Source organism: Podarcis erhardii, assembly GCF_964252035.2.
Source record: "Podarcis erhardii genome assembly, chromosome: 14".
Lineage (NCBI taxonomy): Eukaryota > Metazoa > Chordata > Lepidosauria > Squamata > Lacertidae > Podarcis > Podarcis erhardii.
In genome coordinates this window covers 2,848,376-2,871,382 of record NC_138503.1, presented here as the reverse complement: position 1 = coordinate 2,871,382, position 23,007 = coordinate 2,848,376, and the positions used below count along the sequence as shown (strand labels likewise).

Here is a 23,007-nt window from a genome sequence, read left to right as displayed (position 1 = left end):
CGCCACTGCATTAGTGCAGTATCAGAGGCGCACAGTTCAGGTGCAAGCGCATACCAAGAGATGACATCAGACAGAAACTACACAGTTTCACTTGAGAGCAAACCCTTCCAGAGAACTATCGAGCAATATTCCTTAACGCAGCCAACACAAAACAACCAATGTACTGTCTCCAAAAGAACCAAGAACTGTTTATAATTCTAGAGTAGGAAGGGGAAGCTTTATTCCACCTTTTTTAAAACAAAAAAGTTTCCAGTCTAAGGTTTCATGCATAAGGAGAAACTTGTTGAGCATTTCAACTCCACCTCCTTCCCCTAGGAGTAAAACAGCACAGCTGACTCACTCACTCACTCACTCACTCACTCCTGCAGAGTTGAGGGAGGTCAGAGTACTACATGCACCTGTACTGTACCATATAATACACCTACAGAACAGGTGGAGCTTTTCTTGGGCTCCCAGCACCACCCAAACATATTTGCACAATGTCAGCAGCAGCTGATTCAAAGGGAGTTGCTGAGAAATCCTGTTTTTCAGGAATTGTGAAACCTGCTGTTTCAGGAATTCCTGATGTGAAATTCCTAAGAAAGGACACGTCCTTTGGAGTACAAAAAACATCACACACACCATGTGCTAAAAAAACAACAAACCCAGCCCAATTCCATTCACACCCCAGATTAAAGCACAGAAACAACATGTGATTCAGATGAGAGTTGAAATCTCCCAAAGCAAACGCTTTCTGCTGCAATTTTTACAAGGCAAAACTGCAACCCCACAGCTAGGCACTTCCCAATCTGTATTTTAAAAGCACACAGGAAGCAAGTTTCCACCCTGAGACACCTCACTTTAAAAGCTGGCTGCTTGACAAATTGCAGGGCAGAACCCTCCCCACCTTCTCCGCACAATGTCAAAAGCAGAGCGCAAGGAGAGTAAGGGAATTAAGTCTTGCTGAACCAAGAGGGGCTTACTTCTGCGTAAAAAATGTGCTCAGGATAAGGCTGTAATGGGAAGTCCATTTATTTAGGGCAGAGGTCTCACTGAACCCAGTTACGACTTACTCCTGAGTAAGGAGACTTGGAATCTTCTTTTGGGTCCCCTTTGAAAGCATCTGTAGAGCTTAACTTTTAAAACTTGCCCTCCAAGAGGAGAAACCATCCACTCTTTGGCCACCCACTCCAAAAGGAACTGATCTAGAGTTTGGTGGTATCCTGAGCACACCAGCCGCCCTTCACCCAACAGGTGTTTTGTGGGGGGGGAGGGGGAGTTGGAGAAAAAGAACAATTGTGCGAACCTAAAAAGAGGAGCTCCATTAATTTCAGACACACACAACCAAGCCAGACCCCCCCCCCCGGTTCCCAGAGCTTGGTTTTTACTGATTTAAAAATCATTTTGTACTGAGCCCAAGTCTGTAAGAGTTGGGTATTTAAGCAACACTAAACAGACTTCCGAGCCAAGAGGGGCGGGGAGCTGGGGCCGGAGTGTGGTGTGTTCCCCCTCCTCTTCAATCCCCTTTCAATAAGGTGGGCCTGGAGGGGGAAGCCGGGGGAACCAGGCGCGCCGCACGGGGAATTGTGCGCGCGGGGGGCGACTCGCCCCCCAAGGCGAAGGGGCGCGCGCCCCCGAGGCAGGCTGCAGGCCCCCCCCTTCCCGGGCCGGCGGGGCAGAGAGGAGGGAGGCTGGCTCCGGGCCCCCCCCCCGCCCGCAGCCGAGGCGGCTTTCGCTTACCTTGGTGGAAGCAGCAGCAGCAGCAGCAGCAGCTGCGGCTCGGGCAGACATCTTGTTTCCTTCCGTCCCCGAGGAGGGCGGGGAAGAGCGGGCGGCGGCGGCGGCGGCGAGGAGGGAGGGAGGGAGGGGCGACGGGGCGCGCTGCCTCCGCCTCCCGCCCGCCCGGGAGTCCCGGGGCGGCCGCTCGCCCTCGCTCGCCCTCGCGCGCTCTGCCTCCGCCTCCTTCCTCAGGCCGCGGCGGCCCCGGCCAGCCAAGTTGCCTGCAAGTCCGGCCCCGAGCAGAGCGGCGCCTGGCCCGGCGAGGGTCTGGGGAGCCGCCTTCGGGGCGGGGGGCGCTGCTGCTGCTTCCGCGGCTTCCTTGGGCCGGAGCGGCGAGGCGCCTCTGTCCTCGGCGGCGGCAGCTACACGCCCGCCCCCCCCCGCTCTCCCCCCCCCCCGCTCTCCCCTCCCAGCAACCACTGCCATGTCCGCCTGGCTGCTGGGAGTGTCCATCTCTCTCCTCCCGGAGGGGGGGGGGCGCGCAGAGGAGCCGGGCTTGCGCGGGTGCGCAGACCCCGGGGAATGCGGAGGAAGAGGGGAGAATCAAGAGGGAGGGCATCGCGGGAATAGCGGGGCTCCGCAAGGCGCCGGGACTTTTCCCATCGCCATCATTTTGCTTTCTTCCTCCTTTCCCTCCGCTCCAAATAAATGTGCAGAGTGTGGAAAAAGAAGAAGAAAGACGCTTTGCAAGGAAGTTGCTTGGCTTCCCTCCGAGCAAAAGGGGCAGGGATTTGCAAGCCCCCCCCCCCGCCCCCCGCTGCTTCCCAGCGCTTTGGTTGGGACCCGGGCGGCGGCGACTGGGGCACCGACTTTCCTGGCGCGGACGAGCCTCTCAGCGGCCGCGGAGGAGGGAGGCTGGCCAGGCCGGGCGCTCCCGTGGCCGCCGGGCAGAGGACCGGACGGGAGGCTGGAGGCTGGAGCGGGTTGCAGAGCGACCCAAACGCGGCAGGAGGAGGGAGAGGAGGGTTTGCACAGAGAGCGGCCGCCAGTTTGGAAAGGCTGTGAACTCTTCTTCTTCTCCCAGGCCCAGCGTGCTTTCTTTGCTGGTTTTCAGTATTCTGTTTTGCAATCGGAATAACCATTCCCAGAGCCGCGTTTGAGCAGTGCGATCCTATACTGAGTAGTCCTGTACAGTAAATTCCACGAGTTCAGTTGGGCTTGCTCCCAGGTAAGGGTGTAAAATTGCCACACACGGTCTCTTGCAGCAAAAACAAAACAAAACCAGCTAAGAGAAATGTGGTACCTTAACGTCTTAACAGGTTTCTTGTTGCCAAAGCTTTTGGTATCAACATCAGAACTGCTTCCCAAAATGCAAGTGGGAAACTTAAATTTTCTGCTTTTTAGCCAAAAGAAAACCAAGGCCCAATTTAGCACAGATGAGGAATCACAGGCCATATATTTGCAGTTTTGATCACTGGTGGCTGCAGCACTTAACTTGGGAGAAAATCTCATTAGCATCTTCATTATTTTTTGCATTTATACCACACCTAACAAGGAAATATCCAAGGCAGCTTAAGATCAGAACCAAAACTCAGCACAATAAAAACCAAAATATCAATAGAACCAATCAGTAAACATTCTTTTAAAAAGGCTAAAAGGCAGTGGCAGCATAAAGCAACTTAAGGACAGCACTCTGCAAAGGTTTGTTGAAAGAAAACAGTTTCTTCTAAAGTCAATAAGGCATCAGTGCCTGAGGTCTAGTGGCATAGCCTCAATCCAGTGTGCAGTTTCCGAGGAGCACGTCCCATTGAACTCATCTTAGCGACCTTTTGAATACTCACACGTAGGCTCACAGCCACACTTCTTACCATGGTGGCACAAGAGACCCCAACCTGGCTCATGCCTAATTAATATAAAACTTTCAGTTGGTGCTAATAATAATGATAATCCCCAGCCACTGTGGGCGGATTCCTTCATACACAAAAATGTAATAAAATATTAAACATTGAAAACTTCCCCATATAGGGAAGCAAGAAAGGCAAGTGTGGATCCTGCAAAAGGCCTTTGAGAAAAGCAAGGCCTCTGAGCCCTTCTAAAAGTGAGGAGGGACAGAAGTAAATAGGAGGGAGGTGATCAAGGGATCCCCGCAGCGGAGATGCAAAGTGCCAGGCACTGCAGTTCCAATAACAATTCTTTTTTTAAAAAAAAAAATACACCTTTTTGCAAAAGTTTTTTCAAAAGTTAGAATACAGCTTTGTCCACTGCCATAACACCACAGAACGATCACTCCAATCCTCAATCCCACATTACTGCCATGCTGACTCGCCAAATACCCTACCACTGATCTGGTTTACTAGACATTTTCAATCAATGTATCCCCTCCACAAACACATGATGATGACATTAAAATACCCTGTTCTTCATTAAAGGAGAAAAAAAGGAAACCTTGAGCACAGGACTTACATCACTTGGGGCCTTGAAAATGAGCAATGTGATCTTAAATTCAAATGCGTTGCTCTGCAATAGTCAGCTAGAGCAAAGATGCAGGATGGGCATAATTTGATCACTCGTGGAGGCCTAGAACTGTATGGAGCTGCAGTGCTGCATTCTGAGCAAGTCGTGAGCACCACCAGAAGCCTGCACAGCAAAGATTTACAACAGCCTTTGCCAACCTGTGCTGGAAGGGGGGGTGATGGGAGTTGTAGATGGAGGGCACCAGACTGGCAAAGGCTGGTTTGCAGAAATCAAGCCTTGTGGTCCCCCAGATCACCACAGTAAAGTCAGCTTCGAGCAAATGTGTATGTAGTTTTCCATGCTGAATGTAGAGTAGAGGTAATGATTATTTGGGTTCCTGCAAAGGCAGGAGAACTCTGTCCCTGCTGCTTTGTTTATCAGTGTGAAATGATAACATGAGCAGATAAATTTGGAGGCACAATACAGGCAAGGTTAAGCACACTTCAATCCCATGCCTTAAGCCTCAGGAGTGAGAGAAGTGAGGTCTACATACCAAGAGGAGGGGAGGAGAGACAGAGAACCCTCCTGACTAGCACACACAAAAATTTATCACCTGCCAAATGCAAAAAAAAATACAATGGTACCTTGAGTTACAAACGCCTCAGGTTACAAACGCCTCAGGTTACAATCTCCACTAACCTGGAAGAGTTACCTCAATTTGATAACTTTGTCCCAGGATGAGAACGGAAATCGTGTGCCAGCGGCACGGTGGCAGCAAGAGGCCCCATTAGCAAAAGAACGCCTCTAGTTAAGAACAGTTTCAGGTTAAGAATGGACCTCTGGAATGAATGAAGTTCATAACTAGAGGTCCCACTGTAGAGGTGGTGAATCGCCAACAACAGGCACCAGGAAAGTGCATTTGGACCACGTGTGTCCGTTTCCTGCACCTGCTGCCAACATGCCTGATACTCCCCCAGGCTGAATTTCTTGTGACTTTAGTCCCCTTCACACATTTTTCACGTGAAGGAAGCTTCACATATAGAAGAGGCAGTGTGGCCACATGTCAGCCCCTGAATTGTCCGTAAACATTTGAATGTGGGAAGTCCAAGCGCACAGAGCATTTCCACCTGGTGTGGAGCCCTGAACAATTGGAGTTCATTTTCATCCTTTTAAGGCTTTTATGCCATGCCCTTTGGTTGAAAAGGCAGCTTACAAAAAATGCTAAAACTGTCCCTGCCCTCAAACTCAAAATCTGAAAAGATGTGACACAGGAGGAACAAGGAATGGGAGGGAGGAGGAGAAAGCAAGCACCAGTTCTTAAAGTTACAGTTCTTATAATACAATTAGATAGTTCTGTCCATGTGGATTCTAGCTGCCAAGTAGAACAATGGCGATTCACTAGCATTAGAGGTGAGCCTGTTTGTCTTGACCTTGATAAAGAGCAGTTCCTCCCCAGAAGCCTTTGTCCCTCCAGATCAGATCCAGGAGCATAGTAGGGGACAGTGTCCAGGCCAGGGGGATGGAGCAGCTCCTGCCGCACAGTCCTTCCTTCAGGCTGCTGACTTGATGGCAATTACAGTCCTCACAGGAGGAAGCGCCTTCCTCCCCTGCCAAATTCAGTTGCTGTGCTGGCTGCTCAACGCATGGACATCAGGGGCAGCAGAGCTCTACTGCTCCTCCCAGGCATGGAGCCCTCTGCCCATATGCAAAGTGTGTAGATGGCACCAGTCTCTAGTTTCCAGCTGCACTCTTGGCTGTGAACACTTTTAACTATTTCCTGCATTGCAAAAAGTTGGTCTAGATGAGCCTTGGGGTGCCTTCCAACTCTACAATACTTTGATTCCACTCAGCTTTCAATGACAGTTGCTTAAAGTTCATACTAGAGCTTAATTGGGAAAATGAGGGACTCTACTCTGCGCTTAATGTTACCAGGAATGGGTTTATTGCAGCTTGGATTCTAGGACCCCTTGTTAGTATCTGAAACAGAATCTGGTCTCAACACTGCCAAGATTCAGCTCAGACAAAGCTCTTATTAAACGGCAGAGCTGAGCCTTGGGTAACGCTACAAAATAAGAAGAAGAAGCAGTGCTCTCTTTTTTGAAATCCAGGCATTCCATTCACAGTTTAAGCACCAGGGGACTGTCTTGATGTGCCTTATTTTATCAAACACTGCAAAGGACTGGTCTAAAACATTGTCATGCCTGCGGTGGAGGAAAATCCAAATGGCACCCCTTCTCGCCAAGTGGCATGGAGTACAACCCATCTGGGATTTCTCTATGTGTGTTGTTGAAATGAATTAGCTGCTCCAGAATCCAGGGGCATGCACAGGGCCCCTTGTGACAAAGCTGCCCCTGACCAGCATTTTAAAGCAAGTGGGGTACCTGCAGACCTCCGAATGGCGTGGGACTCTCAACTCCACCAGCCTCAGCCGGCATGGCCAATAATGCAGGATAGTGGGAGTTGGTCCAGCAATGGCTGGAGGGCCACACGTTTCTCACCTGAGCAGGAGATTGGACAAGATACACCATCTTCAACCTTGGGTCCCTCCAGGTATCATTAGACTGCAACCATCCAAGACCATTGGCTAAGCTGGTTGGGGATACAGGAATTTCTGTTGCTGTTGGCTTCCATCTGTCTTGAGAGACAATGGAGTGTACCTCCAGGAAGTCAGAATGTTACATTAGCAGTACCAAAGTAACTTCCCTGGGGCGCATGGCTGAGCAGTGTGTAGGGAGGTTCTAAGCTGCACAGATGGCAAGACACCCCCCCTTGACCTCACTGATGTGGTCCAAAGGAAAGCAGAGCAAGGCTTTTGGCACCAGCTTGGCTGCAGAACTTGCTGGAAGGAGGTGTACAAGGTGGCTCTTAAGGAGTCTCTACCCAGGATTTGTGTAGGGTTTAATCTTTAGCCTTTTCTTTTCCTGAAGATAGCCCACAAGGCAGTGGAGGGTTAGACTCAGATGGACTACCTTCCTGGGCTGACAAGCCCCATCTGCCCCTCATTTCCCTCTACAGCACTTGCAGAAACTGCCTCCTTGACTGTTGGACCCACTATTGGCGCCGTCCACTCAATCCACCAGAGCCTATCTTCACATGCACAGGAAGTACGTAACTCACTAATGGTTTAAGACTCATTGGCTACCCTTACCTGGTTCAGCCGGCCAGTTAACGCTGTTCCCGGGGTGTGTCTGCTGTCACATGCTGACAGCTCGTAGGAGCCACAGGGGAGAGCTGAATGCAGGGTAGGGACCAAAAGTGAACAAACTACCCCAGAAGGAGTATGATGTGTCCCCCACCAAAGGTGCTACCCTTCCCCTAACACCCCATACAATCCATACAACAGGAGTTGTAGTTCAACAATATCTGGGGACCCAAGATTGAAGAACTCCAGTCTAACAATCTCCAATAATCCTCACTCTATGAAATCCCTATGAGTCTTTAAAATTGCTTTCTTTCAGAATGCCACAGGATTCTGAACTCACTGTTGCTTTTCTGTAGCTTTCATCTTCCAACCCTGATGGAATGGACAGGAAGGAAAAGGCTGGGATCACCACAGGAAACCAGCCTCTGAACTGAGAAAATGCAGTAGGTAGTTTGCTAGAAACCTCTTGTTTTCCCAGACCGTTCTCTACCTAAAAAGAATATCTGCTCTGTTTAAAAACTCAGCACAGCGTCTCTTTTCTGGTAAATGAGTATTTTGTTCCTGCTTTTGACTCTGGAAGAAATGTTTATTGGGCATGACATAAAGCAAAAATAGAATGTACCAGTTTTCCTTTTATTCCCCATCCCCAAGTTGCCCACTCACACTGAATACACTGAAACTGTTTGACTGTTCTATCGTTGTGAAATTAAACACTCTATTCCATTCTTTGCTTTTAAAAATAAGTCGATAGATAAACAAACAAACAAACAAACAAACGCAAAACATAAAACGGTATTTATTCTAAAGGCAGACTAATGCACCAGTCTTGTTTCTTATTTAAGGCACCTCACTGACCCTTCTCCACAAATTTTTAACTTGGGCACATATTTTGTATGCCCCTCGATATACCGCAATGCCCTCTCTCCCCACTTCCCACTGCAATAGTGTTATGGCCTGTGCAACACCCACACTATTGTATTAAGAAACAATTCCCATTGCTCAAGAAAGTGCAACCCAGTCATAGTGAGTTTCCCAGGATTATGTTCCAGTTGCCATATTTGATATGGCAACCTTACAAAGAGAGGAAGTTGACATCACACAGAGAACTTTTGTTGAGGATAAGCAGGCTGTGGAAGCTTCCAGAAGAAAATAAAACTTACAAAATGTGATGAGTTTGCAGACATTTCTGAGCAGCATGGAGGCGTGTAAAGTTCCATTGAAAGATTTTGCAGCCACAAATGAAGCCACTGCTCATCCTAGGGCAGGGACAACCCTACATGGTGCCTTCTGTGTGTTTTAGACTACAACTCCTGTTATCTCTGTCCACTGGCCGTGTTGGATGGGGCTGTTGGGGGTTGTAGTCCAAAACATCTGCAGAGTCCTTTGCTGGGGAAGGCAGTTCCAGCTGATAGAGTTATGTACAGTAAATAGAATCAGTGTTATTTTCATTTAATGTAAGCATCATTCCAATCTCTGGTATTACTAGCACCAATTTAGACAAAACAGCAGGGATAGCCAATATAGTGCCTGCCAGATATTATTAGACTCCAGCTACCACCAGCCACATCAATCCAACAACAGCCCTTGCAGTAAACCATGGCTGTTATGTGAACAGTATAGGTTCCAGGTTTTGGGGGGAGGGATATGCTCTTGGGGGGACTCTCTGAGTGTGCCCCACACCACATTCTCCTCTTCAATGCAGCTGCCCATGTGCTTGCTTCTACCTTTGTGCATATTGGCACCACCTCCAGGACAGGAGGAGCATAAGACATGTGAATGAGCAGGCAAAAGCATGTTCCACTCCTCATTGCATGCAATGGATGACTTAAAGCATTAAGCACTGTTGTTGCATCCAAACACAGCAAACAGTGGCTTGTTCAGTTCAGCTGGTTAGTTAGCTGGGATGTCAACATCCAATCCTGGTCTGATCTTCTTGTTTGCTGACTAACTGAACTTTTATATCCTGGTTTCTTTACAAGCAGAAGTACTCTTTCTCTTGTGGGGCAAGGAGAAGTGGGAAGCTCATGCAGAACCAATCAGGCAACAGCAAACCACAGTTTGTTGTTACATCTGAACAGGGGCACAGCAGTGCTAGATTACCCAAAAGACAAAGCAAGCATGTGCTTAGGACAGCGGCAAATGGGGTGTAAAAAAGTGAGAATTTTGGGGGGGAAATTGGCATTTGATTTTTTTTTAATGGAAGTAGTCAACCTTCTTAGAATTCCTTACATTCCACACCCTTCCCCCATTTTTCTGTTCTCTTTTTATTACTTATCCATTATCCACTCAGAGGAGAAGATGGTGAAATGCAAACGGGACACAGAAAGGGCTGAACTCCTCAATGCCTTCTTTGCCTCAGTCTTTGCCTCCGATAAAGAAAACAATGCCCGGCCTGAAGAATTTGGAGCAAATGATTCAGCAGAGGAAACACAGCCCAGAATAACTAAGGAGATAGTACAAGAATACTTGGCTAGTCTAGATGTATTCAAGTCTCCAGGGCCAGATGAACTGCATTCAAGAGTATTAAAAGAACTGGCAGATGTGATCTCAGAACCACTGGCAGTCATCCTTGAGAATTCCTGGAGAACAGGCGAAGTCCCGGCAGACTGGAGGAGGGCAAATGTTGTCCCTATTTTCAAAAAGGGGAAAAGAGAGGACCCAAATAATTACTGCCCAGTCAGTCTGACATCAATACCAGGGAAGATTCTGGAGCAGATCATTAAGCAAACAGTCTGTGAGCACCTAGAAAGGAATGCTGTGATCACCAATAGTCAGCATGGAATTCTGAAAAATAAGTCATGTCAGACTAACCTGATCTCATTTTTTGACAGAATTACAACCCTGGTAGATGAAGGGAACGCAGTGGATGTAGCCTACCTTGATTTCAGCAAGGCATTTGACAAGGTGCCCCATGATATTCTTGTAAAGAAGCTGGTAAAATGCAGTCTTGACTATGCTACCACTCAGTGGATTTGTAACTGGCTGACTGACTGAACCCAAAGGGTGCTCATCAATGGTTCCCTCTTCATCCTGGAGAAGAGTGACTAGTGGGGTGCCACAGGGTTCTGTCTTGGGCCCGGTCTTATTCAACATCTTTATCAACGACTTGGATGATGGACTCAAGGGCATCCTGATCAAATTTGCAGATGACACCAAACTGGGAGGGGTGGCTAACACCCCAGAGGACAGGATCACACTTCAAAACGACCTTGACAGATTAGAGAACTGGGCCAAAAGAAACAAGATGAATTTTAACAGGGAGAAATGTAAAGTATTGCACTTGGGCAAAAAAAAAATGAGAGGCACAAATACAAGATGGGTGACACCTGGCTTGAGAGCAGTACATGTGAAAAGGATCTAGAAGTCTTGGTTGACCACAAACTTAACATGAGCCAACAGTGTGACGCGGCAGCTAAAAAAGCCAATGCAATTCTGGGCTGCATCAATAGGAGTATAGCATCTAGATCAAGGGAAGTAATAGTGCCACTGTATTCTGCTCTGGTCAGACCTCACCTGGAGTACTGTGTCCAGTTCTGGGCACCACAGTTCAAGAAGGACACTGACAAACTGGAACGTGTCCAGAGGAGGGCAACCAAAATGGTCAAAGGCCTGGAAACGATGCCTTATGAGGAACGGCTAAGGGAGCTGGGCATGTTTAGCCTGGAGAAGAGGAGGTTAAGGGGTGATATGATAGCCATGTTCAAATATATAAAAGGATGTCACATAGAGGAGGGAGAAAGGTTGTTTTCTGCTGCTCCAGAGAAGCGGACATGGAGCAATGGATCCAAACTACAAGAAAGAAGATTCCACCTAAACATTAGGAAGAACTTCCTGACAGTAAGAGCTGTTTGACAGTGGAATTTGCTGCCAAGGAGTGTGGTGGAGTCTCCTTCTTTGGAGGTCTTTAAGCAGAGGCTTGACAACCATATGTCAGGAGTGCTCTGATGGTGTTTCCTGCTTGGCAGGGGGTTGGACTCAATGGCCCTTGTGGTCTCTTCCAACTCTATGATTCTATGATTCTATGATCCCCAGCTAATGTAGATTGAAATAATGTAAGGAAATCAGATTCTGCCATGTGTTGTACATGGCATACATACATGTACATTTCAGCATACAGGCAAACTTTGTGTCACCATAATCTTTTCAGTGCTTAGGACCTTTAAAAGTCTTAATCCAGCCCTGGGCCACAGACATGGAAGAGCCCTAGAGCCTTCACTTGCACACACATACTCATCTTCTAAAAGTGTATAACTAAAGCATCAGAACCAAAGGAAACACAGCAGCTTGGGAAAGAGCTGGCATCTTTGTCGATTCTTTCAGCTGCTCTGGGATGGAGGAAATCCCATTATAGCTTCATTGTTTTATTTTTTTTCTTGCAGACGCAGCAGGAATACAATTTAATATTTAAAGCACTGTTAATATTAATGGCGGCTATCACCATTTTAACCAACTGTTAGGATGAAGGTTGTTTATCGGAGTGAGTGGGAGGGGAGCTGCTCTGCATGCAGAAGAGTTGGAGGGGACTGCCCAGCATCTCCAGTCCAAAGGTTCTTCTCCAGCAGTATGGATGGGAAAGAAGTCCCCACCACACACATCTTGAGAACCCAAATAAATTCACAGCATCAGCATTATCAGTATCATTCTGTCTTTTTCCCCAGCAGGGACTCAAGATGGCTTATAGCTAAAGTATAAACAGCATGAGCAATATGACACAAGATAGTCATTCATGATGGAAAGGACATGTCATGTGTGCACATGGTTCTAATTCAGCAATGAGAACCTAAGAACTTGGTTGCTGGATCAGACTAAAGGCCTATCAAGTCCATCATTCAGTCCTCACAGTGACCAACCAGATACAGCAAGTCCATAGGACATAGTCTCATGCCCCTCCTGCTGTTTGCCCCTTAGCAACTGGTATTCACCAGTATAATGCCTCTGGTCCTAGAGATCTTACCATACTGGGGAGGACTGTGAACTGGTAATGGACTGTCATCCATAAAGCATGACACAGACCCCCTGTCTTGGTACCTGCCAATCTGATTCGAAAGAATGACAGGCCAGAGAGCAGGGATATGGCTGATCTTAGAGGTGGGTAGCATTCTGTGATATTGTACGCAAGTGCTCCTTCAGATGGCCTGAGCCTGGACCATTGGGTGGCTTTCCAGCCATGATAAACCCCCTTTTCAAAATGCAAAGGGCCTTTTCAAATTTAGTTAAATGGTTAGAACTAATCTGGATGATGCAAGTCGCCCCAACTCCAACATGATCTGTTAATTACACCTTGGGTTGTTTTTATCTAGTAACTAAATAAATTGCTCCTAGAAAACTATAAGCACTTGTCCTATAAGCACTTGTCTCTTGTTATTTTTTAAAAAGAAATATGCCTTTTAGATAAAGAAGAAATGGGATGTCTCATTTTTTCTTGCAAGAGCACAGCAATCAAAATGGCCGCTGCAAGTTTTCATGCGATTTCAGGCTGCACTTTTTTCGGGCATGGCGCCCAAAAACATTTGTTTGGGGCATTGTGCCTCAAAAGCATGCTTTTGGGGGGCCACAATCTTGTGCGGGTCACATGACTCGCACAGGAGTGTGGATCCGGAAGATGGCATCCTGGATTTGGACCACGTCATGTTGGAAGTTATGCCTTTGTTGAAGCTTTGCTCTGTGCTGGACACCGAAGCTGGGAGCTTGGGGTCTCCCTGGAAGCCTAATGGGGAAGCAAGAACTTTTTGGGGTGGTAATGCTGCGAGCCCCTCCATCCCATGCTCAGGTTGTATATCCATGAAAATAAACCATATATCTGTAAGACACCGTCATTCCTAAGAAATCCTGATTAAGCGCAGGGACCCCTCATTGCTCAGAAACTGACTGCATGGCTTAGACAGATTAGAGGCGCCATATTTCAAAAAGTGAAAATCCGGACACAAAAGTTGCTTTTGGGGGGGGGGGCAAAGTTATTGAGCTGAGCTTCCATGGGGGCAGGTACCAAAGATCTCAAAAAAAGAAATAAAAAGTTTTTGAGCTATTTTTAAGGTAATTCGCAAAAATCTGCACTTCCAGAATGGGTTGACATAGGTCTGGATTTTCCCGGACATTTAAGCGATTTCTGCCCACACACTGTTTCCGATGGCCAAGTCCTAGTGATGTCCAGGAAATTCCAGACGTATGGCAACCCTTTACTTTTCACAAGGAAGGAAACCTTTGTTCCTTCCACAAAGGTTTCTGCCTTCACAAGCTCATGGATGCACAGTGTTTTGTTTGCTAAAAGTACCATTTGTAAGTACAAATTCACCTGGAAAATTCTAAGGCAAAGAGAGAGTTGTTTATTTATTCATACCCTGCCCTTCCTCACGAGCCTGAGGCTAACAAGCTTCATAAATAAATAAATGCAAAAAAGGAAAGAAAGAAATAATTATTATGAAGGACAATCAGTAGGATCGAAATGAAAAATTAATGCCTACACCAACCAGACCAAAGGACGTGTGATGCCAGCTCCAGGCTTGGGGGGCTCTTGGGCAGCTCACCCTCCTTGGCCTCCCCCCACAAGGCCACCTCCTCCCCACCATCGTCATCGGCTCCACCCAGGGTTCCTCTTCTGCACTGCTACCATTTCTGTCTCCGATGGTTGAGGCAGGGCCTAGCCACCAGGGCTAGGAACCATCAGTAGCCCTCTTCTCCCTGAATTTGTCCATTCCTCTTGTAAAGCTATCCCAGCTGGTGGCTATCACTGCCTCCTGCAGTTTAACTCTACACTGCATGACGAAGTCTTTTCCTTTAACTGTCCTGAATATTCCTACATTCAGCTTCATTGGATGCCCACGAGTTCTAGTGTGGAGAGGAAGAAAAACTTTTCTGTTCCACTCTCTCCTTAATGTTATAAACTTCCATCATGTCACCTCTAACTCAAATTGAAAAGTCCCAAATGCTGCAACCTTTCCTCCTTCCTCCTCCTCTTTCACTGGTTTCACGGGCTTGGATGGGGCAGAAAAGGGTGGCCAGAACAATCAAGGGGATGATTGGTTGTTCTGGCCACCCTTTTGTCCCCCATCCAAGAGGAGGAGGGAGGAGGAGGAGCCTCCACTTGCCTCGCTGGCGGCTGCTGTGGGTGAGGCAGTGGCAAGGAGAGGGGCTACTCAAGGGCCCCACCAAACCTGGAGCTGGCACTCGCTATGATCTCAGGCAGAAGGCCTCGGGCAGCCACTGACAAGGCAAGCCATCATTATGGGGCCAGGTGAATCAACAGACTCTTTTGATATAAGGGAGCATCACACAATCACAGTTCAAATATCGGCATAGCCAGGAGGTCAGAGCAATACAGGGGAAAGCAACCATCCAATATTGTTGCACAGAGTTGATTCTGAGTTAGGTTGCTATACATCGTTTGTTAAACTACGGAACAAAGCGCACATCCAGCGCTCTTTTTGAAAAGGCAGCATTCCCTGGATCCAGGCATTCTGAACTCCTTGGCACTCCCTTCTTTCTGTTAAGGATTGCGTGCACCTTCGTCTTGTAGGCACTGCAGAAGAAGGTACAATCTGCTGAGTGGGCAAAACGTGTGTACTCTTCCAAGAACCTTCTCTCTCTCTTTCATTGGAAAGAATTGCTGGGGCAGAGCCATCACCCAAAGGCTTCGTTTTGCTCTGCCTTAATAATGTCTCCAGCATCCTCCTGCATCAGAGCCAATCTTTCTCTCACTGTATTTATATTCAATATATATATATCAGAACGATGGATGGGAGGCGGGGAGTGAATGATGGAAAAATATCGTTTGGCTGCATGGCACCCCGCTCCTGCTGCAGAACAGTTTTAGATTATTTTTATCCTATTTCTGCACAGCTCCTCTTGACTTTCTGGGAGTGACTAAAGAAAGACTGAGAAACAGACTGTATGCATTGCCTTCAGGAGCGGCTGTGTTTCAGGTGGATGCATCTGTCCCGTTCTTGTCCAAATATACACCCTACATTGGCAAGAGACTCTCAGCTTGGATTGTCTGCCAGTTGCCTCTACCCCCAAACTATTAGTAGCACAAATGATGATATACAGCTTTGAGAGTGTAGATTATCTCGTATTATTTTCAGAGTCACATCCCCTCCAACCACTAGGTACTGCTACAAAATCTGGCTTCAGTTTCCACTTTTACCAAAAAGTGATCTCTGTATTTGCTAATGTAAAGCAAACATACTGCATTTTTTCTTCTGCTGCTTTCTGGCTGACCACAGGGCCCTGTGTTTAGCTTATGGCATGCAAGAAATCTAGGCAACAGCTGGGCTTTGTTTTTAAAAATGGAGATTCTGCTAGAATCCTAGCAGAGAGCAGAGAGTAGGGTCCAGCTGCACCCCAGCTTAATGTGGATTATGTACCGCTTGTTCATCCTTGAATTCCAAACTTTCTCTCTGCTAAATCTGGAGTTTCCCTAGGCTCAGAAAATCCAAAAGGGGCAACTGCTGCACTTTAAAAGCACTCATACCAGCTTTCTGTAGACACTTCTGTCTAGTTTTTTGTTTTTGTTTTTATGTGGGCATTTTTGATGTGAAGCAGCTTCTAAAGAGGCAAGGTTGCCTGAAACAGCAAATGGGTGAAAAACAGGGAGAATAATAGAATAGTAGTGTTGGAAGGGACCCCAAGGGCCATCTAGTCCAACCCCCTGCAATCCAGGGATCTCAGCTAAAGCATCTATGGCCATCCAACCTCTGCTTAAAAACCTCCAAGAAAGGGGAGTCCACAACCCCCGAGGGAGACCGTTCCAGGTTCCCAAGAGACATGAAAATTCTGAGTTAAAATCACATCCAAATATATGTGGCCTGCCAGGGGACAAACTGATTTTGTACTCATTTTTGTACTTTTATTCTATTTTTCCTCATTGCACACACAATTTCATCCCTTACTTAGTGTAAGATTTGTACTAATACAGAGTTCTGGAGAACATGAAATCTGTCCACTGTTTGGTTGTTCCTAATCAACAGACTGCCCAACTGCGGATTTGAGAACTTTTCTTCCTCTCATAGACAAACATGTTTACTTTTGCCTTTCTTGGTCTCACAATGATCCTTACAAGAGCCCTGTGAGGTAGATCAGCACTATCCAGAGCCATCAGAGTAAATCAGGATTTCCTTCTACCCTTGAACCTTTTGTCTAGGCCCCAAAGCTCTTTATTGATTCACTCAGGGAGTGAAACGGAAGAAAAGCTTAATCAGCACCAACAAACTTTGGATGGTGGAGCTGTGAACACGAAAGACTGCAAGCTTTGGCACTGGGTGGCAGGAATAGTGTTGACGTATCCTGGACAATAGAGTGTCATCTCCATTGTTCAACTGTTTGATGATCCAGGGGCAAATCTGACACCCCTGAAGCTGGCTGGATACACAATTAAATCCTGCAGGTCAGTTTCTAGCACCAAGTATGTCAAGAATGCAAGTCAAAAGATTAAGCGGCTTGCGCTGGATGGAGCACGTATCCAAGCATTTCTCTTCTACCTGCTTGTCTTTGGCTTGCAAGCAGCATAATCTGTATCCCTGCCCATGTATCTCCCCTGTTTTTGTATCTCCCCACAACACCCCACGCCCTTGACTGCCGCTGAGGGAAACATTCTTAAAGACATTTCAATCCTGGATCCTCCTGGTCAGACTAGAAAGGTTTGTTTCGGAAGTATTGCAAATTGAACCTTGACCAGGATTTACACAACTTTTGGGAAACTTATTCAGCTACTGACTTGTTAACAAGGTATTATATGCCTGTATTATATGCCTCAACCCAGGACTCCATGGGCTCTAACAACACCTTCTTGGTGCAGGGAAGTCCAACAATCTCAGCCATCTGATCAAAACCAGGGGTGGCCAGTTCCATGTTGCCGTCTTGAGGCGAAACAGGAAAGTGTCCCTCACTGCTGCCCCGTGGCCAAGGCCTCGCTTACCAGGGCCGTGTGGCGACTTTCAACAAGATCTCGTGAGATCTCACAAGATGTTGTCGGAAGTCGCCACAGAATCCTGGCGGCGGCGGCGGCAGCAGCAGCAGCAGGGGCGGGCACAGCGTTTGTGGCACCAGTGCCCCCTGGGATTCTGCCACTCAAGGTGGCTGCTTCAGTCCACTTCATGGGCAGGCCAAACCCAATGAAAACTGTGCAGCAAAACTGGTGGTTGTCATGAGCTCTCAAAGCAAAAAAAGGTTGGTGGTTTTGTGATAGGCCCTAGTACACAGGAGCAGCCAGGACATGTGTAACTCACATGTTAAGACAAGAGTTTAGCAAATCCCTTAGCACACACACACCCTCAATTTGAGTGGCCTTTCTGATTCAGCAGCCCAGCCGCTCCCCAGAACCACAAGCCACTTCTTAAGCTCTGTAGAGTTTAAGACAAAGTTGGGAGGAAGAGGAAGTGGGAAGAAGGAACAAGGAAGAAAAAGAAGGGGGCTAGTAAACCGGAAATGACATTGATGTCCTGGGTGTCCCAAGGTGCTTCTGGATCACTACTTCAGACAGCAGGGTGTGGATAATTGTACTAGTTACACTTGTTTATCAGCTACAGTGCTTTGGGGTAATAAATATATAGAAATGGCTCCTTTAAAAAATGAACAGAGCTAGCAAACGCCTCTTAAGTCCAGGATGTGATTTTTCATGCTCCAGATCAAAATAGGCTGTATGCTTCCAAAACGACCATGTCAAGAACATGCAGAGCACTTCAATGTTTCAAATCCAGGCAGATAAAGCTGTGTGTTTCTGTTTTGCTAGGGTGTGGTTTTTCCTGCTGCCAGACTGTTTTGAAATTTCTCTTCGCTTTCTTTAGTGTACCACAGTCCAGAAACCTCAAATCCAGAGCTATTTCTTGAGAGGGACATGGCTATAAGGCAGTTTCCATTAAAGAAAAATTCAAATGGCTCTTTCTCCCACAAATTCATCAGAAAGAGCAGTCGGTGGCCATAAAAAGAATAAAGCCTTGCTGTTAAAGAGGAATTGGGAACACAGAAAATATCCAAAGGTTAAGATCTTACTCTTGTCATTATAAAGCGGGGATGGGGATCCTTTTTCAGCCCAAGGGCCACGTTCCATTATGAAGAAGCTTCCAGGGGCCATGTGGCAATGGTGGGTGGGGCAACTGATGCGACACTCACCTTTAAGCAGGTTATCTACCAGCCACATAAACATCAACAGATTTTTCTACACACAAACCTCCCTCCCTCCCAGCAAGCAAGAGGCATTATCACAATTCCAGACCACATTCCAGCACTGAAGGAGGGTTTGTAACAGGGCTGAGGAAGGGCGACTGCTTCTGGTGCCTGGTTTCCAAACTTTGGCACAGTTCAGACACTTGTCTGGCTTCCTTTCTTCTGTATATCTTTTTAAAAATCTATTTATTTAATAAGATTTAAATAGCGCTTGATTGTAAAAAAAAGAAGAAGGTCAAAGCAGTTTACAAAAAGAAAATGATTATCAGTAAAAACAGTTAAATATTTAAAACATTTTTTGGGGGGATCATTAAACTCTGCTTTCATGGTCTGCATTCCTACTAAAATTCAAGTTCAAATGAGCTTATCTTCAGGGTTTCTGTCCTCCCTCAGCTTGCTTAAGATGCCTGTGTGATGTTGGGCAGGCAGGCAGCCCAGTCAAACTCCCTGCCCGATTATGTCTCCTGGAGAGGCCCTGAGCAGTGTGTGCCTCCACTTCTGCCCTGTAAATTGAGATGTCGATTTAGCAAGTTACAGATAGGTAGCCGTGTTGGTCTGCCATAGTCAAAACAAAACAAATTCCTTCCAGTAGCACCTTAAAGACCAACTAAGTCAGTTCTTGGTATGAGCTTTCGTGTGCATGCACACTTCTTCAGATACACACTGTGTATCTGAAGAAGTGTGCATGCACACGAAAGCTCATACCAAGAACTGACTTAGTTGGTCTTTAAGGTGCTACTGGAAGGAATTTGTTTTGTTTTGATTTAGCAAGTGTGTCAACTGGTACCTAAGAACCTGAATATGCTGCTTTTGGAACCCAGCAGATGACAGACCATCCAGTCTGGATGTACACATCCAGAGTATGTACACATTACCTGCTTAAAACACAGTGAGGTCATTTTTCCATACTGTGTTTAAAGTCGATGCCTTCCCATGTTGCCAGCTCTCTGTCCCTGGTTTCCCATTCATCCCCGCCCTCCCCAAATCACCTTCCACAGGACTGACTCCCAGTCTAAGTGAATGCACCACAGAGTTGGAGTTTAAACTCCTTCCTAGCATTTGATGCACTCATGGGTGGAAAGGGAGGTGGGCGGGGAAGGAAGCTGTGTGTGCATTCTGGGCTCTGATCCCTTTAGCCTCCAGGATCCTGCAGGGAGATGGTTCACCGCTTTGATTCACCCCAGTGTTGCATACCCTCCAAGTGTCCCTATTTTCCAGGGACAGTCCTGCAATTATGAAAGCCTTCTGGTTTGTTCCTGGAATGCCCGTTTCCCCCACCAGGGCCAATGCTGCTGCTGAGCTCAGGGAGGAGGATGAGCAAGGACAGTGGCAGCTGCAGCAGCTGTGAGGGAGCATCCTCTTGCCTCTTCATGGCCACCGCTGCCGTCCTCCTCGCTTGGGCACTCGGAGTGGCTGCTGGAGAGCAGGTGAGGAAGAGGAGGGGCTGCCATTGCAGAAGCCCAGCCTCGTGTGATGTGCCAGCTCTGAGGGGCAGGCAGAGGGCAGGGCTGCCCTGTGTGGGAAGAAGCGGGGAGCGGAGAAGAGCTCAAGGAGTCTTGATTTTTGTGCATCCACGTCTAACCTTGCCCCTTTCTAAAATTTATTTATTTATTTATTTATTGGTGTTTTCTGTTTGTTTGTTTGTTTGTTTGTTTGTTTGTTTGTTTTGATAAATCTACCAAAGGAGAGAATGAAATAGAATAAAGAAAATTGGGATTAAGGGTTTTCCTAGGATGGTGGAGGGTGTCTGTGTCCCATTGGTGTGGGGCTGGTGGCACTCGCCCTTCTTCTGATAGGAAATGCTCGGGGGGGGGTGTGAGGAAGATCAGTTGGGGGAGAGGGAGAAAAAATTCATCTGAGGAATGTTAGAGGGTATGGTGTTGCCACTTAAAAAAACCCAAGTAAATGAGAGGAAACCGATCTCTTGCTTGCAGAGACTCAGTCCTGGCCCGCTTACTAGGGAGTCGGTCTCCTCTGAATCCAGTGGCACCTACTTCTGAAGAGACACGGTTAAAATGGCAACCTTAGTTCTGAGCCAACAGGATTAGGGAACATGGCAAGTGGCAGGGTGGGTGGAAAGTGGGGTGCTCCTCCACAATACATACCCTGCCCCACATCAAACCCCCCCCCCCCAGCAAATGTTTCCACTCTAAAGCCTATGAGATAACCTAGTTGGTGGAGCAGGGGACTCTTAATCTCAGGGTTATGGCTTCAAGCCCCACACCGGGCAATAAGATTTCTGCATTGCAGGGGGTTGGACTAGAGGACCTCCACAGTCCCTTCCAGCTCTATAGTTCTATGATTTTATGCACATGGGATTCACCACACAATGTAAAATAAGTTGGAGTGAAGTAGACCTGGGGAAACCACATCAAAACACAGTGTTTCAAAAGAAACTACAAGATACCTGGGGATTGTGGGTAACGTGTACAAAGATTCAAAGAATGGGGTGAGAACACACTGATGCCAGAGTAAGTGGCAATACGTAGATCCCTATATAAACTTGTGTCTACAAAACATGATGCTGAGTATCTAGTGATATTGCTTTCATTTGAATTATTAAGCAGAGAATTGGAAACCAGGCCACTAACACCTGATGGTCATTCTAGCCTCTTCTTATCCATTTTCAGAGAGGGCATAAGAGAACACGAAGGCTCTACATTTCTTTAAATATAACATCTAGGGTTAGGTGAAAACAGTGGTGCAGCCCGGGGCCACCACTGGGTTTGCTGCCCCTCTCGCTGTTCCTCATCCAGGAGCCCCTCTGGCTTGCCAGCCTGGCGTTTGCCGCCCAATGTGGGCTTCCCCAGCTGGTATCGGTGGGATTACTCTAGAGTCACAGCAGGAGCACCAACCAAGGCTGTCTTATTGGTGGTGTACGGGTGGCAAAGGAGCTTTTCTCACCCCGTGGCTCTGCAGAAATGCTATGGGCCTCCCCAGCGCAAACGGGAGCCCAACCATTGTCTTACCCCACATATGCCCACTCAATAGCTTTGCAGGTGCCACATAATACATGCTTCACATATGAAGGAAATTGGCCTTTCAGTAGGTGCTCCTCTACTTTGCAACTCCATGCCTATTGACATCAGGCAAGCACCTTCGGGGCACCTGCTAAAAACATCGTTGTTTAGGCAAGCCCAGATATGTAGAATGTTTACATGTGTTTTACCTGCTTTTAGCTCATGGTTGATCTTAATCACTTTGTGAGTGTTTTAAATAGCTGTCTTTGACTGTATTCATTATTTTATGGTTTTATTCTTTTTGTGGGGTGTATCAGGTATTAGGGGAGGGATAGTGCCTCTGGTGGGGGGCATATCGTGTTTGTTCTGGGATAGTTTGTCCACCTTTGGTACCCCCTGCACTCTCACCTGTGACTCCTAGACTCTTAATATTAGGCTTGTAGGTTCAGGCCCCATGTTGGGGAAAAAGATTCCTGCATTGTAGGGGGTTGGACTAGATGACCCTCGGCGTCCCTTCCAACTCTAAAGTTCTATGATACTATGCCAAAATAGGAAAGAAAGCTTCTGCATTGCCCCCCATTGCCCTCCCACAGAGGTTATCACTTCTCCACAAGATGCTCCACTTGTTAAACATCTCCCTGCTTTGGTACTTTGCACACTGAGAAGAACCAGTGTTGTCAGTTGGCATGTTTTTTTCCTTCAAGAGTCAGCTAAACTGTTACTTCATGTGTGAAATTGTTTATGAGGAGCAAGTGCTAGAAGAGACAGTGAGATGTTTTCTGATATGCAGAAGTCTTTCTCTCTCGTTTTTTTTCCGTGAGAGCTCCTTCTGAATCTTAGGAAAGCTGCAAACACACAGTTGGAGCTCCTTCAGGTTTCAGACTTGGGTTCCCTTTGGGGCTCCTGAGGGGAAAACCAGGCGACCACTCACTTCCTCCCCCCACTAACCCATCCGGACAGTCTCATGTGGTGGTCTTGCTGTATTGAGGAGGAGCCACGCAAGAGTGCAAAGCAGGGGTTGCCAGCCTTTTGGGACCGGTGGGCACACTTTGAATTTTGAGAGAGTGCTGGAGGCACCAGTCGCAAAATGGCTGCCATGGAGGGGGCATAGCATATCATGAAGTCAGAGAGACCAGCAGCCCCAACAGTCTAATGCTCACCAGCTATGACCTGCTGGTCCTAAAATTGAAGCACACTCTTCTAATCTGACAGAACCCAATGGAATGTGTGTATATATTCATTTTATACTTGCAAAAATAATGTACATTGAGTTACATAAGGAACAAGGGGAAATGAACAGTAAACCTCCTCCCTTTTACCCAATCTGAATAACAACAACAACAATAATAATTTATTTGTTATTTGTACCCCACACATCTGGCTGGGTTTCCCTGACCACTCTGGCCAGCTTCCAACAAAGATTAAAGGTAAAGGTAAAGGGACCCCTGACCATTAGGTCCAGTCGTGACCGACTCTGGGGTTGCGGCATTCACCTCGCTTTATTGGCCGAGGGAGCCGGCGTTTGTCCGCAGACAGTTCCAAGTCATGTGGCCAGCATGACTAAGCCGCTTCTGGCGAACCAGAACAACACACGGA

General features: G+C 47.2%; 1 protein-coding gene across 8 annotated transcripts in view; it reads right to left on the bottom strand.

Annotated features, from left to right (window-relative positions):
• The window catches only part of TJP1 (tight junction protein 1), a 326,291-nt gene that overhangs the window by 136,775 nt on the left and 166,509 nt on the right, over nt 1-23,007 (bottom strand). Inside the window, exon 1 of one of the 8 annotated variants that reach the window (XM_081838651.1) lies at nt 1,720-1,892. The exons of the other annotated variants lie outside the window; for them this stretch is intronic. Coding sequence (XP_081694777.1) covers nt 1,720-1,770 — 51 coding nt within the window. The 5' untranslated portion in view covers nt 1,771-1,892. Of the gene's footprint in view, nt 1-1,719; nt 1,893-23,007 lie in introns of those variants that run through there. 8 annotated transcript variants of the gene reach the window in all.